Here is an 18,025-nt window from a genome sequence, read left to right on the forward strand (position 1 = left end):
GCATGACAAAAGATGATGATTAAAAAAAAACAAATTATCTGAAAAACATTTTGATGTCAGGAATAGTTTACTGCAGGTGAAACTCTTTGCCTTTTTTTTCTATTAAAATACACGATTTAAATCAAAGAACAAACATAATTTGATCTGAAATGGTTCTCTAGGAATTTTAAAAATAAAAGATTTAACTGCAACGTTTGTTGTAGTAATTTTGAATACTTTTTTGCTTAAAAATAACTTTAAAATTATGCGATTGGAGTATACCAATTGTTTGGTAAGTGTTTTTCTTATTTTCAGCTTTTGTTTAATTAAAAGCATGTTTTTATAAGCCTTTTTCCAAAATCCAGGAGGTGTGGATATACCAACAGAATACAAAGAAAGTTACAGTTCAATGACAAAAATAACATGAATAAAACGAAAGTTGTTTTTATGATTTGCCAAACAATGTGTTTCATTAAACTTGTAACTTAAGCACTTAGTTGCTGCAAAAACCAACACCATGAGTTTATGTTACTGCTGATGAATCATGAACATGAAAAGAAAAAAGATGGAATAAAAACAAACATACTTTTGGAATTTTTATGTTGATCAGAATCTACTTGTCAGCCCCTGAATGTTTCACTTCATGCTTAAATGGATGCTCTAAAAGTCTATTATCCTCATGTGACGTGAAGCTTCTCCTCCCAAACATGTACCGACTTGGAACAAATCTGTCTTAAAGAAGCGTTTTACATATAAAAACACAGGTGCATTGTTAGATGTGGCTTGAAGACAGGTAACGACCACTTGGTTTAATTAGCATTCTATGTCTAAGCTAGTTGCCTTTCCACTTTGCAGAACAGCAGAATGGAGTGTTCCTGTCCTCTTTGGGTTCTTTCACATGTAAGTGGGTCATTTATGGGCATGTGATAAATGTTCTGCATTGAGTCAGGAGTTTGCATTTGAGACAATCCTTGACCTGCAGCTTAAAGTCTATCGACACTGTTCCCCATGTCAATGAACAGCAACAAAACATTGAAAATCTTGTAAGTCATCTTATCAAGTGGACCCCATAAAGTACACAATTTCATTACTTTTTTTGTTATTTTTATTACTTTTTCTTCACTGACTTTAGTCAAGAAACCTCAGATTTTATGACAACAATTGTCATTTGGTGGATTTTCAACAGGCCCATTGTATTTTCACCTCCACGGGTTTGTTTTTTTGCTTCTACATGCAGAATCTGAGTGCTGCCCTGCAGTTCAGAGGTCCTGAAGTCCACTAGAAGGAAGATAAGATTATAGCAGAGGAATGCAGAGCTGCTCATTTGAGCACCTACTCCTACACATGCTCTGTGGTTTGTGCACATTTGACATTCTACACTTTTTGTGGACAAAAACACAATCTTTTGGACACACTTTATTTAATAGAGGACAGACTATGTGGCAACTGCATGCTGTAGCACCCACGCCCTCTAACTGTGGTAAGGATGGACCATGGACAGCAGACAGAGGAGAGCCAACATCAGGCCTCGTTGCATAAAAAAGGAGGGACTCTGCAAGTCAAAATTTAAAAAACAAAAACAAACCAGAAGTAGATATGAGTAGACACGAGAAATATGCAGTGCTAACCAAAGCAGATCTTGATTATAACCTTTTCAAAACGTTTTACAATGAAAATAGTCAACATGGATGCAAATTTATTAAATTTGCAGTTATACTAAGGTCTTTATTTGCAGTTAGTGAAGCGAACATTTTTAAAATCCTGATTGGGTTTGTTTGTTTTTTTTCCTTTTTTTTATCTTTATTGATGAAAAGCCCCTAATATCACGATAGGAACGTATTTATGCCACTGGAGTAACGCTGAAAACTTTTCAACACTGGTCTTTCTTTAATTAAACATCCCAACTACCGTATAGTGCAAAACCAGTCTGAGTGCACTGACAACATAAATAAGATAAGTCATCATTCATGTTGTTAATAATGTTTATTTTTTCACCATGGATTTTCTCAGCCAACAACCTTTGTCTTGTGTATGTATTTGCTTTTGCCTTATTTACTGTGGCTGTCCCTCTCCCTGAAAAAGCAGCTTCTCAACTTCTGCTTTGACAATCCTTTTTCACATTGCTTTTGCTAAACTGTACTGTTATATTATTGTCTCAAAGGGATTGCTCTGTTCCAGCGTCTGTGTTTGAAAGGTGTAAACACAATTAGGATAAATATCTGAAAAATGAACTGAGACAGTGATGTCTCCTACAACTGGAAACTATTTTGTCAAACTTTCCACTTCATCCCTTTCGGGGTCCTGGGGCTGCTGGTTCCTGTCCCAACTACTGTTGAGACAGGTACAAGTTCCTCTCAGTTTTTTTCATACTTATGAGCTGTGTGAGAGGTGAAATAACGATACTAGTGTTATCTGCGGTAAAATGTGTGCATGGGAAACAATCACAACTTGTTCATTTTTAACCCTTGTGCTATCGTAGGCACTTTAAAATTGGGAGTTGGGTCATCCAGACCCCACAAGACAGGGGGGTCCTTTTTTCTTTAATGATTTGTGATCTTCATTGGTGTCCATGGATTACATGAAATCCTCTTCACCTTTATCCACCTGTTTCATGGTAGGGAGAACACGTCAATGTAAGGGTGGGGTCATAGGATAGCACAAGGGTTAAGCACACTTTTAGAGTTAACAGAGAAGCATCTATAAGAATACTAGACAAAAACTTTAACCTGCTGCTTGTGGAGGGGCGCCAAATGTAAAAATAACCCTAATGAAAATTAAGAAACAATTTACCACATTTAGACATTTCCTTCCCATTTTGACCATATTTATCAAAAATAAAAGTATAACCTGTGTCTTGAGGATATGTACCATTAGAAGCTAAATTATCCGATGTAGCAATGCATTTTTATGTCTCTCTCTATCTCTCTCCTTTGCAACTGTCAAGAAACAGCCTTTGAAATATTGTATTTTTAAGACATTTATAATACACTTTCAATCTTGGCTTATGGTTTTTATCTTATATCAGAAATAATCTAGTGCAAACATTTAGTTTGACCTGAGTTGCAGATGATCCAGACTCTGCCGCTAGAGGGAGACAAAAGACCATACATTTTCTTAAATGTAGTGTCCAAAATCGCATGAAGTCTGGTAGTACTGTCTATTCCTTCAGCTCGAATAAATGGTTATTCAAGCAATCATCTGTTTTCATGCAATGTAAATATTTTTTTATTACAAACTTCTATTACTACTACAAACTTACGCATTTTTAGAGTTAAAGCTCCCATTACAAGTCGTTTGTGTTTTTATAGATGTTCATGTTATTATTATTATTTGCTATGATACACAATATAATTAAGTGTAACCAATACAGGATGAATAAAAATGAAAGACCTCGAGGTTCGGTTTCGTCAGGAGGTCTAGTGGATAACGTTTCGTCGGTGCAAATTTAAAAACGTTACATAAGCACAACCGACTAACGTACATACTGTTGGCTCTATGCTTGTGCATACACCACCGTTTGAAATAATGAATGCACGCACCAAATAGATTGTAAAAGTACACTATTTAACAATGTATTTTTTTTTCATTGCACCTTTAGTCTATCTTCAGAAAAGTAAAGATTCGTTGTCAACGCAACAATGAAAAATGGTGGAGAAAAATATATAGCCTTGGAGATGCCGGGGATTGAACCCGGGGCCTCATACATGCAAAGCATGCGCTCTACCACTGAGCTACATCCCCTTCCGCTTTGGGATTGGGGAATGGTGTAATAATTGAATGTAAAAACAACGTCAAGCAGATGAGAGGGGCGGTTTGCGTTGATGTTTTGCAATATTTTTATATTCCAAAAGTTTTATATTTTCAAATATTTTTGACGGTCCATTTCTTCAAAGATTATTCGACCAATTTATTACGTGTACCTTTTTTAATATGACACGTTGTTCAACTAGTTTGACGCCTCTTCTGGTAAGATCTTTTTTTTTAAACAAAACAAGCAATACCTTAAAGGTTTTCATCATAGACCGAATAGGTATGAAAGTTACACTACCTTTTGATTTTTGCAAAATGATGTGACTTTTTGCTAATTTTAGCATTAGATTACGTGTTAACACTGCTATCTCATCTGAGAGCAGCTCCTTTTCCCAGAAAGCAAAAACACCCAGGTAAAAACGGTGAACTTTGACCTGCATTTTTTTTATTGAATCTCATGTATTTCAGGTGCATTAACATAAATACAAATGTACCTTTTATTGAATTTATTTACCATAAAATCCTTGTCTTCCTCTAGGGTACATCCTGTTCTCATCATGAACAGTAAATTAATAGTTGTAAAGTGAGAAGGGCTGTTCTGTTCTTACTTGCAGAGCTATCAGAAGACTAACTGAAGTTGCAAACGGGAAATAATTATTTTTATCGAAGGTCAGGCATCTGCGTATTAAAGCATGGTCTGAACTCAATTTATTTAAGCAAACATTATCAAAATAGCTGACATTTTCTTCCCCCAGAAAGTTTGTTTCTTCAAATAAGCAAGACACTTTTATTTGTAAGGTGTGCAGTAACTGCTGGTGGAAAGCTGCAGCTATGGTAACACAAGTGCCTCCTTCTGCAACTACCATCTTATCATCTGCTACCAGGCTGCACAGCTGAAGCAGACAGACCTGCAGATTATAAAGCATGAAAAAGCAGTAAACACACTCTTTAATTTAAATGACAACAGTGTGGTCTCTGAAGTCCTTCAACCTGTTCCAAAGACTCCCCCAACTGGGTTTTATTATTGATTTTAGTTAGTAGCCTACGAAGTATAGAATATGGTACATAAAGACAGATTTAGCTCCTGCAAAAGGGTATTCTGGTGTTTCCAGTACTAGCAGGCTACAAGCTCCAGTTCTGTCCACCAGTGCACAAATTGTACCTGCAAAAGTAGTTGAAACTGTAGTGTTTGTCCCATAGGCCATCTGTGTCAATTGCAACATTTTTGGAGCTGCATGTTAAAATTGATGATTGGTAACTGTGGCATGGAGGCAAGAGGAGCCTGCTATGAACTTTCTCCCAGTTCTGAAAAGGATTAATCAACTGAGGGAATCTGAGGACAAAAAAATAGTCAAACTTTCCAAACATGTTTTCAAAGTTGTCAAGTGACTACTTTCTTTTTGAGGTTCCCTTCAAGAGGATTCAATAAAACAACTTCCATCTTGCCCTTTGCATTTAGATGATGAGAACAAACATTAACAGAAGCACAGATGAACACACTGTTCTTGCAAAATGTTTGTGTTCATTGTGTCACTGGGGTTTGGATGTGACCCAAATCCAGAGGCTGATTTTACATGTGGGTTTTGATGACATGCCTTGTAGACAGTCTGAAACGACTAAAAATGCATTCATCAAACCTTTAAATTTTTTAAACTCCTGTCCATTGACTGTTTTTATTTCGGGACCCCTTCCCTCCCTCTCCCGCTGAGTCTGAGTACCTGGCTCCAATCTGCTTCCAGCCTGAACAAGTTTGTTTTAATTGACAATTTCAGCCTGTTCTGGAAAAGGAACTCTAATGGGATCCACCCCAGTCCACTGGGCAGCAATGTTTTTGCTACCAACATCAGACACTCTGTTCAGACATCACTTGCCCCATCATGTCCACACCAATCCAAACCTTTTCATCTGTGCAGACATCTGTCTGTGGAAGTGACTGAAGGTATCTTCTTCCCACATTCCCCAAAAAACAACAGATTCAATCATCAACACTGCTTCCCCTCCAATTCATGTTGCCTCCCCAGTCTATCCCATTAAGGACATTATCGCAGAGAGGTCTCCTGTGAGGGGACGTGCTGGGAAAAAAAAAAAAACATCCACGGTCTTCATCCACTAGAAGCACCAAAACCAGAGGAAGCACTTTCAACAACCAGCCCCCTCTTTTAATATGGCATTTTTTTTTTAATTTGGTCTTTATCTAACAAAACTTTTGTTATACCGTAAATGCGAGCTCTGGTTTTATTGAGGAGTTTTCTGAGTTCTTAGCATCTGTCCACACGCCCTTTAACATGATTTTGAAAACTGGTGGTTTTAACCTGCACATAGACAGGAAGTTGGACTACTGCACCGCTCAGTTTAAGGACTTGCTTGCTTCTCTGGATTTTAAATATGTCATGTTAATCCAACGACCTATTTTTTCTATCCTATCCCTTGACTTTTTAAGTCATTTTATGGGTCGTTTGAGGGTGACATTTTAAATATCAATAACTGCTTTCCACATATGGGTATTTTTCGTGCTGCCTTTAAAACTGTAGTGGTGAAACCATTTTAGACCCTTCGCTTTTTTATAGCTACAAACCTGTGTCCAACTTGCTATTTTTAAGTGAGGTTTTAAAACTTGTTTTTTATTCAGCTTATACGTTTCTCTTGCAAAACAACCTTTTTGAGATAAACTAATCTGACTTTAGAACCAACCACAGTACAGAGACAGCCTTGGTAAAGATCGTTAATGATGTCAAGTGTGCCTGTTCTTAAGTGGTTCAAGTCTTATCACATGGTAAGAAACTTTATGGTGAGCATGGATGCAAACTTTTCTAAGGTCCAAGAAATTAAATTTGGTGTGCCTTAAAGTTCCATCCATCCCTTGCTTTTTAACATTTACATGCTTCCACAGGGGAATGTCATCAGAAGCCACAAAGTCAGCTTTCACAGCAAAGCTGATGATACCCAACTGTACATAGCTATGTCTCCTGATCACACTATGCCAATAAAAGCCCTTTTTAACTGTATTTTAGATGTGAAATCATGGATGGTAAATCATTTTCTGCAGCTCAACCAAGAAAAGAATACAATTTAATTTATCTGTCCTAAAGCCAAGAGAGAAACCGTTTTTTTAAGCTAAAAGAACTTTCATTAAACCAATTCAGAAACAATCAGAAACCTGGGTGTGATTTTCGACTCTAGGTTAACCTTTATCCCTAATATAAAACATGGGGTTAAAACTTGTTTTTATCACTTTAGACATGTATAGTCCGTCCAATACTCTCCTCTGCTAATATGGAGATACTAATGCATGCTTTTGTCTTCAGTAAAATGTATTATTGTAACGCCATTGGCTCCCCATATGCTTAAGGACTGATTTTAAGATCATTTAAACAGCTTTTCAATGTCTTCATGGTCTTGCACCTTATTATTATGGAAGCGATTGTTTTGACTTTGCTTTTTATTTATGCAACATAATCGCTTCCACATATTATCTATCCAATCTTTTAGTCAAATATAAACCCTTTCAGACCCTGAGATCCTCTGGCACTGGTCTTCTAACCATTCACACTGTAAAAACCAAAACTTACAGAGGCTTCTTTTCAGTATCTGGGGGTGGTGGGGTGGGGGGGGTCTATTTTAGTTTTAATGCTCGTTTTCATATATATTCTTGTATAAAAAATAAATAAAAAATAACGTCCGTTCTCACCCTTCCACGGGTGGTTTCTCACCCAAGCTCGGGTCCTCTACCAGAAGCCTGGGAGCATGAGGGTAAATAAAGTTTGATCGTGTGGGGTGAATGTGCAGAGTTCTGTCTGGTTATGTGTTTGTGTCGCTTCTGCAAACTTTAGAGGTCAAAAGCTCTACCCTAAGTATACAAAACAAAAGATAAGATCTCTATCAATGTACACCGGAGGCAAGGGTTGTCAATCAAGCTTGCAATTATGTTGTGCATTACTTACATTGCTATCTGCTGAGTAAAAATGTCCTTTTCGTTTTGGATTAACAAGAGCTGTATTGCTTTCACTTTAAAGAACAGCTTTAGGAGGTCAAAACAACAGTGACAATTTGGTAACTCAAGAAACATAAATGTAAGCTTAATACATATATGCTTTTTCATTAAAAAGAAAACTGCACATTTTCAAAGGTTTGGATAAAGTGTGATATTATCACACCAAACAAGTGTGGTATGCAGAGGAACTGCAGGGACATACACAGCACTGCAAGAATCTTAGACGCTGTACAGTTCATCCCAAACTTTTCTGGCTTTTACACTTTAACATCATCTGAAATAAACTGAAAACATCTTAAAAAATTTGTATCTTCCTCCTCATAACTTGTTTGAAATGCCACACTGAATAAGACAACTTGAACCACTAGAAAAAATGAAAAATTCAAATCAAGCACTTTATAACATGCATTGTGGGTGTATTGTGGGTGTAGTTTAATATAAATATATTGTAACTCTGTAAGTATTTTTGTTTATAAACATATTTCTAATTTTCAGTCTTTCAACTTTTATTGAGCAGACTTTGTAAAAAAAAATTTAAGCAATGGCATTCTAACAGTAGGTATCAAGAGGGTTGAGCACAATGTTGTAGCAGTTTCATGAAATGTTTAAGAGATAACTTCCTTTAAGAGATAACTAAAATCCTTCCTTGAGTGAAGATTGGAGGAAGAGTCTATTTTCATTTGAAACAAGTAAGTCGAGATAGTTTTGAACAAGTAAATATGACAACAATTAAGGAAATAGATGGTGTAAAGAATTTTAAGTGATTCATCACTGGTCTATGTATAAAATGCACAAAAATACTTTAAAAGAAAACCTTTTTATCAAGTGTCTTTTGTTTAAACTTTGCACAAAATATAGTTTTATGGAATGACTTTTTTCCTTTCCTTAAGACAGTTTTGTTTTTACTAATCATCTAGCTTTCAGCAGATCATCTAAGAGTCTGTTTCGGTTAAATAACCACTTAGCACTGAAACTGGAAGCTGATTATGGATCCGTTTTCCATTTTGGAGCAGGTTAGACTCTGATCCTGCCCAGCCCCCACCCTGTTGCCAAGAAGACCGGATTGTGGCGGGTGTAAATTTCTGATTGGCCGGCGTCGATGAAGTGGGCGGTAACAGGGCGTGGCCACGCGCATTGTGATCTCACAATCAGCTGTTTTGTACGGTGTACATTCTGATCCAAGGATCAGCTGGAGGCAGCAATAAACAAGGAAAATCTGCGGCAGGGCAACATAGAGCAGAGGAAGGGAGAAAAAGAGCCGCAGATGTTATGATATAAAGACATCCGTGTAAATTTTTTACACGAAGCCCTTCTTCTGAGAAGAAAGCCTTTTATTTTTGTATAGTGGTGTTTTAACTACCTCATGTAAAGGCTATCTAAAGCTATGCTTTAAGAGCTGTGTCTAAAGTGTCGTTTACATCTTAAATAAGACTTCAAAGGCAGGTAAGCTTATTGTATTTTTATGTTATTCTATTCTTATCGCGTTATGCGTGTATTTTGGGGCATAAAACTGTCCCTTTTATCAAACTTCCTGCATCCCATATATCTATGCACTGGAAATATGCCTGCAATGGTGAAACATATTGTTATAAAACATGTACAGCTTTGTGTGTCAGTGACCCTTATCGTGTTGTTGGTTGCCTTTGACTGCTGTGTCGTGAAATTGGTGATGTTCTATAATTAGGATGAGTGTCTAAAGGCTTTATCGCCGTGCAAATAAAAACCCCTATATGGGTCTAATCGGTGTCCTATATTCCGATAAAATGTCTGCAGCCTGCATACAACAGCAGTTCTTTCTCCTTCTGTTTTTTTGATTACCGATGATATCACATATTGGTCTGGAGTCACTGCAGGATGTCTGTGTTTATCTTATCGCAAAGCTTTCCTATTTTAAGACCAGTTTTTTTGTTCGAGTAATCGGCGTTTTTTCTTCTTCTTCCTTTGTATAACCAGAAGCCTATCCAGCCGCTGAGCCACAACTGTCATTGCACTGACCCTTCAGCTGTGCAGCTTACACGGATAATTCATGTTTAACCTGGATAACCTGAACAGAAAGTCGTGTCATCTCGGTCGATATCCTATAACGATTGTCGTCGAATAAATAAGAGACCGCTATGATGGGTTTTTTCGGAGGTTAAAATGTTAATGTCGCGACTGCTAGCGGTATTTCTTTATGTAAGGAGAGCAAAGGCTTACAGGAAGCACACTACGAAAGATACAAACGTTTTGTTGGGGAAATAAACAAACAACAAAATACATGTAAAATTCCTTTTTCCTTCTTCCTCGTTGTTTTTCTTTCTTTATTTTTTTCGGTCGCAAAACAGACTGCTGTCAACCGTCACCTTCCCTGACGCGATGTGACGTCAGAGACGTCTTGTTTGGTATTACAGAGACCACACCCACCACGCTCCCTGCCTCTTCTCGTCTTTCCTCATTGGATCCCTTACAAAAAACAAGAATGTCCCACTCCTTTTATGTCTGCATTATTCACATTTTTTACATTTCACTTTATGATTTATCACTTTATGGCTTGTAAGCAAACAGACAAGTTAAGTATGTGTAAAAAAACAAAAAGGAGGGGAGTTATAAAATAGGTGGATTTTAACATCAATGTCAACTCTTACCTCTTAAAGCTTCATTAAAGAACTTTATTTGATGATAGATTAAAGCTAAAAAAAATAAATAAATTAGAGCTCAATAGCCTGATTTTATTTTTACATAAGCTAACCAGCATAACTTTGCTCAGTAAGTGATGCATGTCAGATCTGATGAGTGCATGTGAGTTATGTGGGTGCATGACACCTAACCTGTTGCCGTTGGAATGGAATTACTGGTCACAAGCTTTTCCCATTTAATGGACTGGCCAATTAACATTGCAAAATCAATCTGAATAAAATTACATAGAAAACATATTTCTATTTTACAAACATTTTGTATAAAAAGGGCGATTTTTTTTACATTCGTCATATTTATTAAAGCCTTAATCCACTTATGCACAGATAAAATATCCCGTGCATCCTGTGGGGAAATCCTATTAATCTAAAACACATTTAAGATGTTTTACTTAAGTGTGCACTATTTGTTCTTTTGAGTAATTTAAGAACAAATACTTTTGTAGTAACACAGTTTAAGCGCTAAAACTGTTTATTAAATATCAAAATGTGTTGTCATAATTCTTCAAATATTAATCTACACCATCAGGTTCACAAACACTCCATAGCTGCTCTTGCATTGTTTTCTGTGGTTTTCTTGTACCAAGTATTAAATTCATGCTCTATGTTGTAAGAGCCTGTCTTTTTTGCATTACCTCCTCCACCTCTTCCTCTTCTCTAGCCTGTCCATCTGTCCTCGAATTGTGGTTTTCTGGGTGAAATGGGGGAAGGGAGTGTTCTCATTGTTCTCCAGATCATTGCTTGCTGTTTAGGTTCAAGAGTAACTCAACTTTTTTGTCCATGCCTGTTTCAGATTAGTGTTATTTCACTAAGAGATCAGTGATCAAGTTTATATTGATGTTATATTGTTCAAATTTAAAGGCGGTAAAATCAACGTTTTCATGCAGACAAAAATATGTCCAACATCAGTTAACAGAATTTTAAACTTCTAAGTTTATATTTATATTTACGGTCGCTGGCCTTTAATACAGTACATTAAACTCTAGCTTCAAAAAAGATCTTGTCCCTCATTATTATTCTATATGTCTGCAAAAACTGAACACTTCAATGTAAGGATTATAAATAAACCCCCATACGGCCCTGCACTGAATGCAAAAATGAAACCAAAGCCCTATTAATGCTAAACGATTTTTAGGTCACAAATTTATTGCTTTTTCAGGTCATTTTAACAGGTGCAAACTGGTGTCATCTATGTGGAGAAACTTAATCTTTGTCTCTCTTTGTTTTATCTTCCAGGCCTTTGTTACAAACCAAGTGAATCTTTTGCACTACGAAAGCCTCTCGAGTCCCCTTTTGTCAATCATACAAGACCAGACAAGAGGTTTAAAAATAAAAGGAACTCACAAAAACCAAACAAATACCTTCAGAAAACATCCACTTACAGTAAATTGTAACAAAAAAAAAGGCAGCTAAAACCATTCAACTTTGGTGGAAGAAGAGGCACGTCTGCAGTAAACACTCAACATCAGGAGAAGCAATGTTTCAGCGTCTTAGCAACCTGTTGTTTGGGGAAGTAGAAGAGGTGGCAGCAGAGTTGAAGGGTCCCAACCCATGTCTGACAGAGGCGGATGAGGAGGGATGGATGCTTGTCAACCTGCCTGGTGAGTAAGGGAACGGATGATTTAAAATCCCACTCCGACTCTGTAAAGCCAACTTCGAATCGAAACACCTGTGTCTTTTTCTAGGAGTCAGTTTCTACAGAGCTGTAGTAGTTTATTTGAAAGTCTCCTCTTAGTTATAGACTGTTGGCTCAGGTTAAATCCGCCCCCATTCCCTGCCAGTCATTTGGTTACATCTTCTCCAGTCAGTTTACAGCCCCTCACAACCCCAACCTAACATTAGCGCTGCAAGAAAAAATGGCAAGCAATATTGGAGCTATCTAGCCATAGTTTTGAGCCAGATGTCAGCTCGAACAAGGAAAATGAAGACATACATGGATATATTCATCTGCACATGTATAAATCCAAATGGAGCAAATTAGGTTTTGGCTTGCCATAGTCATTTGTACGTGAAAAAAAACAAGGTTTTTCCAACCTAATTTTGTTGTCTTCTCCTGATTCACAGTGATTTGAATAAAGAGATACTCAGAAATGCAATTTTAAGCTTATTAGATGTTGTATATGTCCTGAGTGTTAAAAACACCAAAAATTTCATTTCATTGGAGTGGGTCTTTAATACAAAACTTCATTAAAATTGCTGTGGAAAGTGGTAAAACTAACACTTAAGGAAAAGAAATAGCAATGGGATGGTGGAGTGGGGTGAACTGATGTCAGGGCAATTCAGAGCTCCGCCGGTGCTCATCAGTTTGGCTGCTGTAGCAAAAGTCTTGTTTGTAAAGGGATGAAAGGTGGAGCATACATGTCCTTCAGCTTTGTTTATGACATGATCATGACAAAGATTATGTGTGAAAATTTGATTTGGAGCAGCTAGACAAACACTGTCAGTGACGTAATCACAGCCTCAGAGGGTCAGCATAATTAATGATATGACTCTTATGTTTGTGTTTCCTTACCCTCTCCTCTTCCCCTCCTCCAATTAAAAAAACAAAACAAAAAAAACATGTATATATATATTTATATATATATATATATATATATATATATATATATATATATATATATATATATATATATATATATATATATATATATATATATATATATATATATAAATATATATATATTCCCCACACTGGTGTGTGTGCGCGTGCGTGTGTATGTGGTTTGCTTTAAAATAAAAAATGTCCCCGCATGGGTTTTTGTTCAAATCTGCCACATCTGCATTATTATTATTTTTTTGCATCATCCCTTCTGCATGATTTTTTTTGTCTTAATTTGACGTCTCTCATAACTGCATTGCGCTACCTAGCAGTAGACTGCAGGATGCAGGTGGAGGATAAAACGGGGACTCTTTCTGAACACAATGTCTCATTAGAGCATCCAAATGCACATACAAGGACAGAATGCCGCCCGCCAAACAAGCGGCGTAGAACACATAAAGTCCGGGGCTCGGCGGACCCTTCCAATGTCCCGCCTGGCTTCAGCACAAATTCAATACACTTGGGTGCTGTCACACCTATGAGCCTGCCCAGACAAGTCAGACTATCCACCCCTTCCTCCACCCCATCGATGTCCCCAGATCCTGGGAGTGAGTGTGGGGGGAATGGGGGGAGAAGTAGGGAAGGCTCAGAGAGAGGCTGCATGGATGAGAGTTGGTTTGTCACCCCTCCCCCCTGTTTCACTGCAGAGGGAGCCACAGCGGAGGCCAGTCCCATGGAAGATCTGCTCATAGAGCACCCCAGCATGTCTGTGTACGTCTCACCAAACAACACGTCCATGGTCTCCACTAGCGACCTGTCTGTGGTGGGGGAGGAATGCATTCTTAGCCTGGCCAGCAGCGTCAGGTGAGAAAAAAATTGTACAAGATGGATCCTTTCAAAGACAAGCAGAACCATCAAAATTAAATTTTTAATGATTTTTTTGTAGCAGAGTCTCTGAACCAGGCGTCATCCCAGCTGCCCGGAGCACCATGCCCACCAGAGTGACCCGTGGAGGGGCTGCCCACCCTGGAGCTTTGGCCAAGGTCACCCAGGTGGCCAGGGTCCAGCGTTGCAAAGCCCGCATCGATAGACGACATCTAAGTCGCAACCATATCCAGCGGCAGAATCGCACAAGGGAGCAGGTTCCTTGCCACGCAGCCCACGCCAGAAATACCTTTCTTCACCAGCCCAGCAAGCGCAACTTCTGCCACTAAAACAGCAACCATGTTTAACCTGAGGGCATTAGCTGTGCACTGTCAATAAAATACACACAAAAGGTTCATCCACACTGGCACACTTGCCTTGATTCCCTCGGTATATACTAAAATCCTATCTCTAAAAAAGCTGCATAGTATATTAAAACACAATCGGAATTTTGTTTGTCGCAGGGAGTCTCAGATCAGCTAATAATTTCATCAACTTTACTTATATTCAGGCCCTCCCTATTCCAAAAAGAAAGAAATGAAATCATATTCACATATTTTTTTGCTTTTTACTTTGACTATTAGAAGGCATTTGCTCCCTACATCTTCATGATTTAAAATATATACTACATATATTACGTTTTATGTTAAAGATATAAAGTTGAAACAGCAAAGTGAGTGTTTAGACTTAAGCCTAAGTAGTGTTTTGCAGTGAATACAATTTAAAAAAAGCTTTTGGCTCTTTGGATAAAATACATTTTATTCAGGCAATTTGGAAGTTTACAGTAGTGAGAGAAAAACCACTGGGCATTGATTATCCCCTCATTTTGCACTTGAAAGATGACAAGATGTTAGAGATAGAATATTCCTCTCTCATCTGTCTTTATCAGTGATAAAAGCAAGTAGAAGATGGTGTGAGAATGTGCAAAAGTTTAAGCAATGTCACAATGAGTCATGATAACAAAAAAAATTAGAGTGAACAAAAAGCAGGGTGTTTTTGATGTCAATGACTACAAGGAAAACCTTGGGTTGCAAGGTGTAGCAGGTTAAAGTAGGTGCAAAGTGGTATTGATTTCAACTCCTTGTTTTACCTTTTAGCTATTAGTTTTGATTGCAAAACCAGCTATTAACAGCAAAGCTCCACATAGCTACAAACTTTTTGTCACTCCTTGTCTGCAACATTTAAAGTCATCATGTGAGTTGTTAATGATCACACAGCGTGGTTAGTTTCTATCATTTGTCAGTCATGTTAAACCACAGAGTCTGATGATTCCTGACACCATGTGATTCCCAAACAAGTGTGATGTAGTTACACAATCTAATTAGCGAACCATCCTTAGATGAAATTGCTAGGAGATAGACATATTTTTTCCCCTGAACATCCCTCATTCATCACTTTCAAGTCACTGATGGATGTCTCATAAATAAATGTGTCTCCTTGTTGTCAGCACATTCAGCTTTAACATCGTTTACTTTAAAGATCTATATTACTGATATGTATTCAACAAAAAAAATAATAGTAATCAATGGTGCTGAAGTGTATAACCAATGTTTTTAAATTAACTGAGACATGGATGTAAGTTTGCACTGTTATATATTTAGTGATTTACACTTTTAGAGGTGTGGTGTGCTTGTTAATTTACTTGTTTGCTTTTACTTTTGTGTTTTTGATTTGATCCTGATTGTGTGTGTGCAAGAATAAGTACTGTCACCATAACTCTTAGAAACTCTTGTAAAAAAAAAACGTTGATGTGGGTCATTTATTTCTCTTGTAAATATTGCAGAAGGATGTGTGCTCTGGTAGATGTCAAAGCCTCTCAGGACTAAAGTCCACAATATTGTGTCCAGTGAGACTGAGCAGAGTCTGCTCTCTGCCTAGGATAGGTGCTTCTTTTTAAACCAGAAGGGCAGTTAAGTGGCCAAAATTGTGTCTTTACCCCAACTTTTGTCTCATCACCCTCTGAAGTATCTTTGAAAAACAGCATGACACTACGTGCCATTGGCAAACTCCCCCCTCTAGTGGCTCCACCTAGCACATCACTTAGTGAAAGAATTCCAGTAAAGTTGTTCAGATCCATCTCTCCTGGTTTGTTTAAAGGACAAATATTTGTCTGTATTTACTGCAGATTTTATTTTTCCCTATCTAATTAGATAAAATTATTTTCTTTCCCTAAAATTACCTTTTTCTAATATTAAGTTTTACCTAAAACATTACCTAAAACATAGCTTTTCACACGATTCCAAATATCACCAGCTCTTTTTTTTTCGCTCGTTTTAAAGGTGACTGATGGTCCCTGTCAAATCCTCAAGTGTGATGCATGTGTCTAAGGTGACAAGGGTAGTCTCATGTGCACATACATGTACGTATAATGAATTCTGTTTGGTCTACTGCACTTTTCCTGGACTTTCCCTTTAAATTGAATGTGCCTGAAATGTAGAGTTTTTGTTTGTGGGTGAAAGAAAGCATGTACAAAGGGAGACCAGGGTCATAACAAGAGGTTACAGGTGAATGTGTGTGCACGCAAATTCATAATAATAATATATCTCCTGCTGAAAACCTGTTCTGGCTTCTTTTTTCCCTTTTTTCTTTTCCTTTTGAAAAAAAAAACAATTTTATCCATGTTTTGTTTTGTAAAGGAAGAACTTTAGAAGTAGGTGTCATCTGAAGCTGTGAAATTGGACTGATCACCCAATGTGTTGAGCCTCTGTGACATGTCAGACATAGATGAGGACAGAAAGAGGCAGGAGACTAATAGTTTTGATGTATATGAAAAATACAAAAATGTATAAAAAAACAAATCAGTAGAAATGCTTGTATTTTCTCATATAGTTATAAAAGAGTTGTTCAGCATTTTAAACAAAAAAAAAGGCAATGAATGTTTGGGGAGTTTCTTGTTGTCATGCCCTCAATTGATGGCAGCTTAAAAACATCTGGGTTTTCACCCGTTTTACATCTGAATTACCCACCTCTCTTGCAATAAAAATGAAATATATACATGTGTAAAATTTGGTGTACCTGAAATCTGTAGAACTTGTGCCTTTCACTGTGTTTGCATGTTTTTTGTGTTGCATTTTTCCCTCCTAACAGCTGGATGCCTAACCATTGACAGTCAAGATCTATGCAAAGATGGGGGTTTTCCAGCAACCACTCAAACGACAACAGTATCTGCTCATAAAACAGAGAAAAAAATACAATTACCAACACCGACAATAAATACTCAGGTTAACACCTGAATCTTGTGTCATTATTTCATGTAAGAAAGCATTTGGAGATAAAGTCCGATGGAAGAAATCCTAGTTATATATAAGTTTTACTTAATAATAAAAAACATTGACTAAAATAGTTTAAAATATGAGTTATGGGGCATATTTTGGTAACTTAAATGGATTGGTAACAACAAAAATTAAGTAAAACATTTCCAAGTATTATCTACAGATCAAGATTCCACTTTAAAGACAAGATATCAGTTGAAGTCAAATATTTCTCAACAATTTTTAATACACATAGACTGTTGTTCTGAAACAGATTTCTTTATGCTCAAATTTGCAAATTTCTGCAGAATCTATTGCCAAAAAGCAGAACAAACTCAGATGTACACATTTGTCTTTCTCATTCATCTTTTTCCATTTGTTTCATTTTGGGATCACAGGGCTGCTGGAGCCGGCCATTTATGGGCAAAGGCAGGGGACACCCTGAACAGGTCACCAGTCTGTTGCAGGGTCACAATCACACATCCATTCACATTCACACTCACATTCACACCTATGGACAATTTAGAGTTGCCAATTGACCTATGAAGCATGTTTTTGGACAGTGGAGGAAGCCAGAGAACCCACGCATGCACGGGGAATACATGCAAACTCCACACAGAAAGGTCCCCCATTGATGTTCTGTTTCAGGTCCCCCAGCCAGGACTTGAACTGTGAGGCAAGAGCGCTAACCACTTCCCCACCGTGCAGTCACATTTGACTTTCTCTTCATTTAATTTGAATTCATTAATGGTTCAAAAGTGTGTGCTAGCTTACCTACAGCAACACTCTAATGGTTTTACTGCTCATTTTGACCACCTGCCGTTTACTACTATTTGCCTGCTTAACTTTGGTACACTGTCAGGTAAATAACCCTGAAGTAATACTCTACTTTAGAAAAGGGGCATTCCAAATAAAAAGC

General features: G+C 37.4%; 1 protein-coding gene and 1 non-coding gene across 8 annotated transcripts; one reads left to right on the forward strand and one right to left on the reverse strand.

The window, feature by feature from the left end:
• Positions 1-3,648: 3,648 nt before the first annotated feature.
• On the reverse strand, positions 3,649-3,720 carry trnaa-ugc. The gene has a single exon. It is a non-coding gene; the product is annotated as a tRNA-Ala (tRNA).
• Positions 3,721-8,873: 5,153 nt separating this feature from the next.
• tp53inp2 (tumor protein p53 inducible nuclear protein 2) lies at positions 8,874-17,089 on the forward strand. 7 transcript variants are annotated; one of them, XM_023956655.1, is made up of 5 exons: positions 8,876-9,163; positions 11,629-11,993; positions 13,261-13,539; positions 13,639-13,795; positions 13,878-17,089. In XM_023956655.1, the coding sequence occupies exons 2-5, from the start codon at positions 11,870-11,872 to the stop codon at positions 14,143-14,145; spliced, it is 828 nt and encodes a 275-aa protein (XP_023812423.1). In that variant the 5' UTR covers positions 8,876-9,163; positions 11,629-11,869; the 3' UTR covers positions 14,146-17,089. The 7 variants fall into 7 exon arrangements, with proteins under 7 accessions (XP_023812422.1, XP_023812423.1, XP_023812419.1 ...); XM_023956654.1 differs by having other exon boundaries at positions 8,874-9,163; positions 13,261-13,795; positions 13,881-17,089; XM_023956651.1 differs by having other exon boundaries at positions 13,261-13,795.
• The last annotated feature ends 936 nt before the right edge of the window (positions 17,090-18,025 follow it).

This window comes from Oryzias latipes, chromosome 7 (assembly GCF_002234675.1).
Source record: "Oryzias latipes chromosome 7, ASM223467v1".
Lineage (NCBI taxonomy): Eukaryota > Metazoa > Chordata > Actinopteri > Beloniformes > Adrianichthyidae > Oryzias > Oryzias latipes.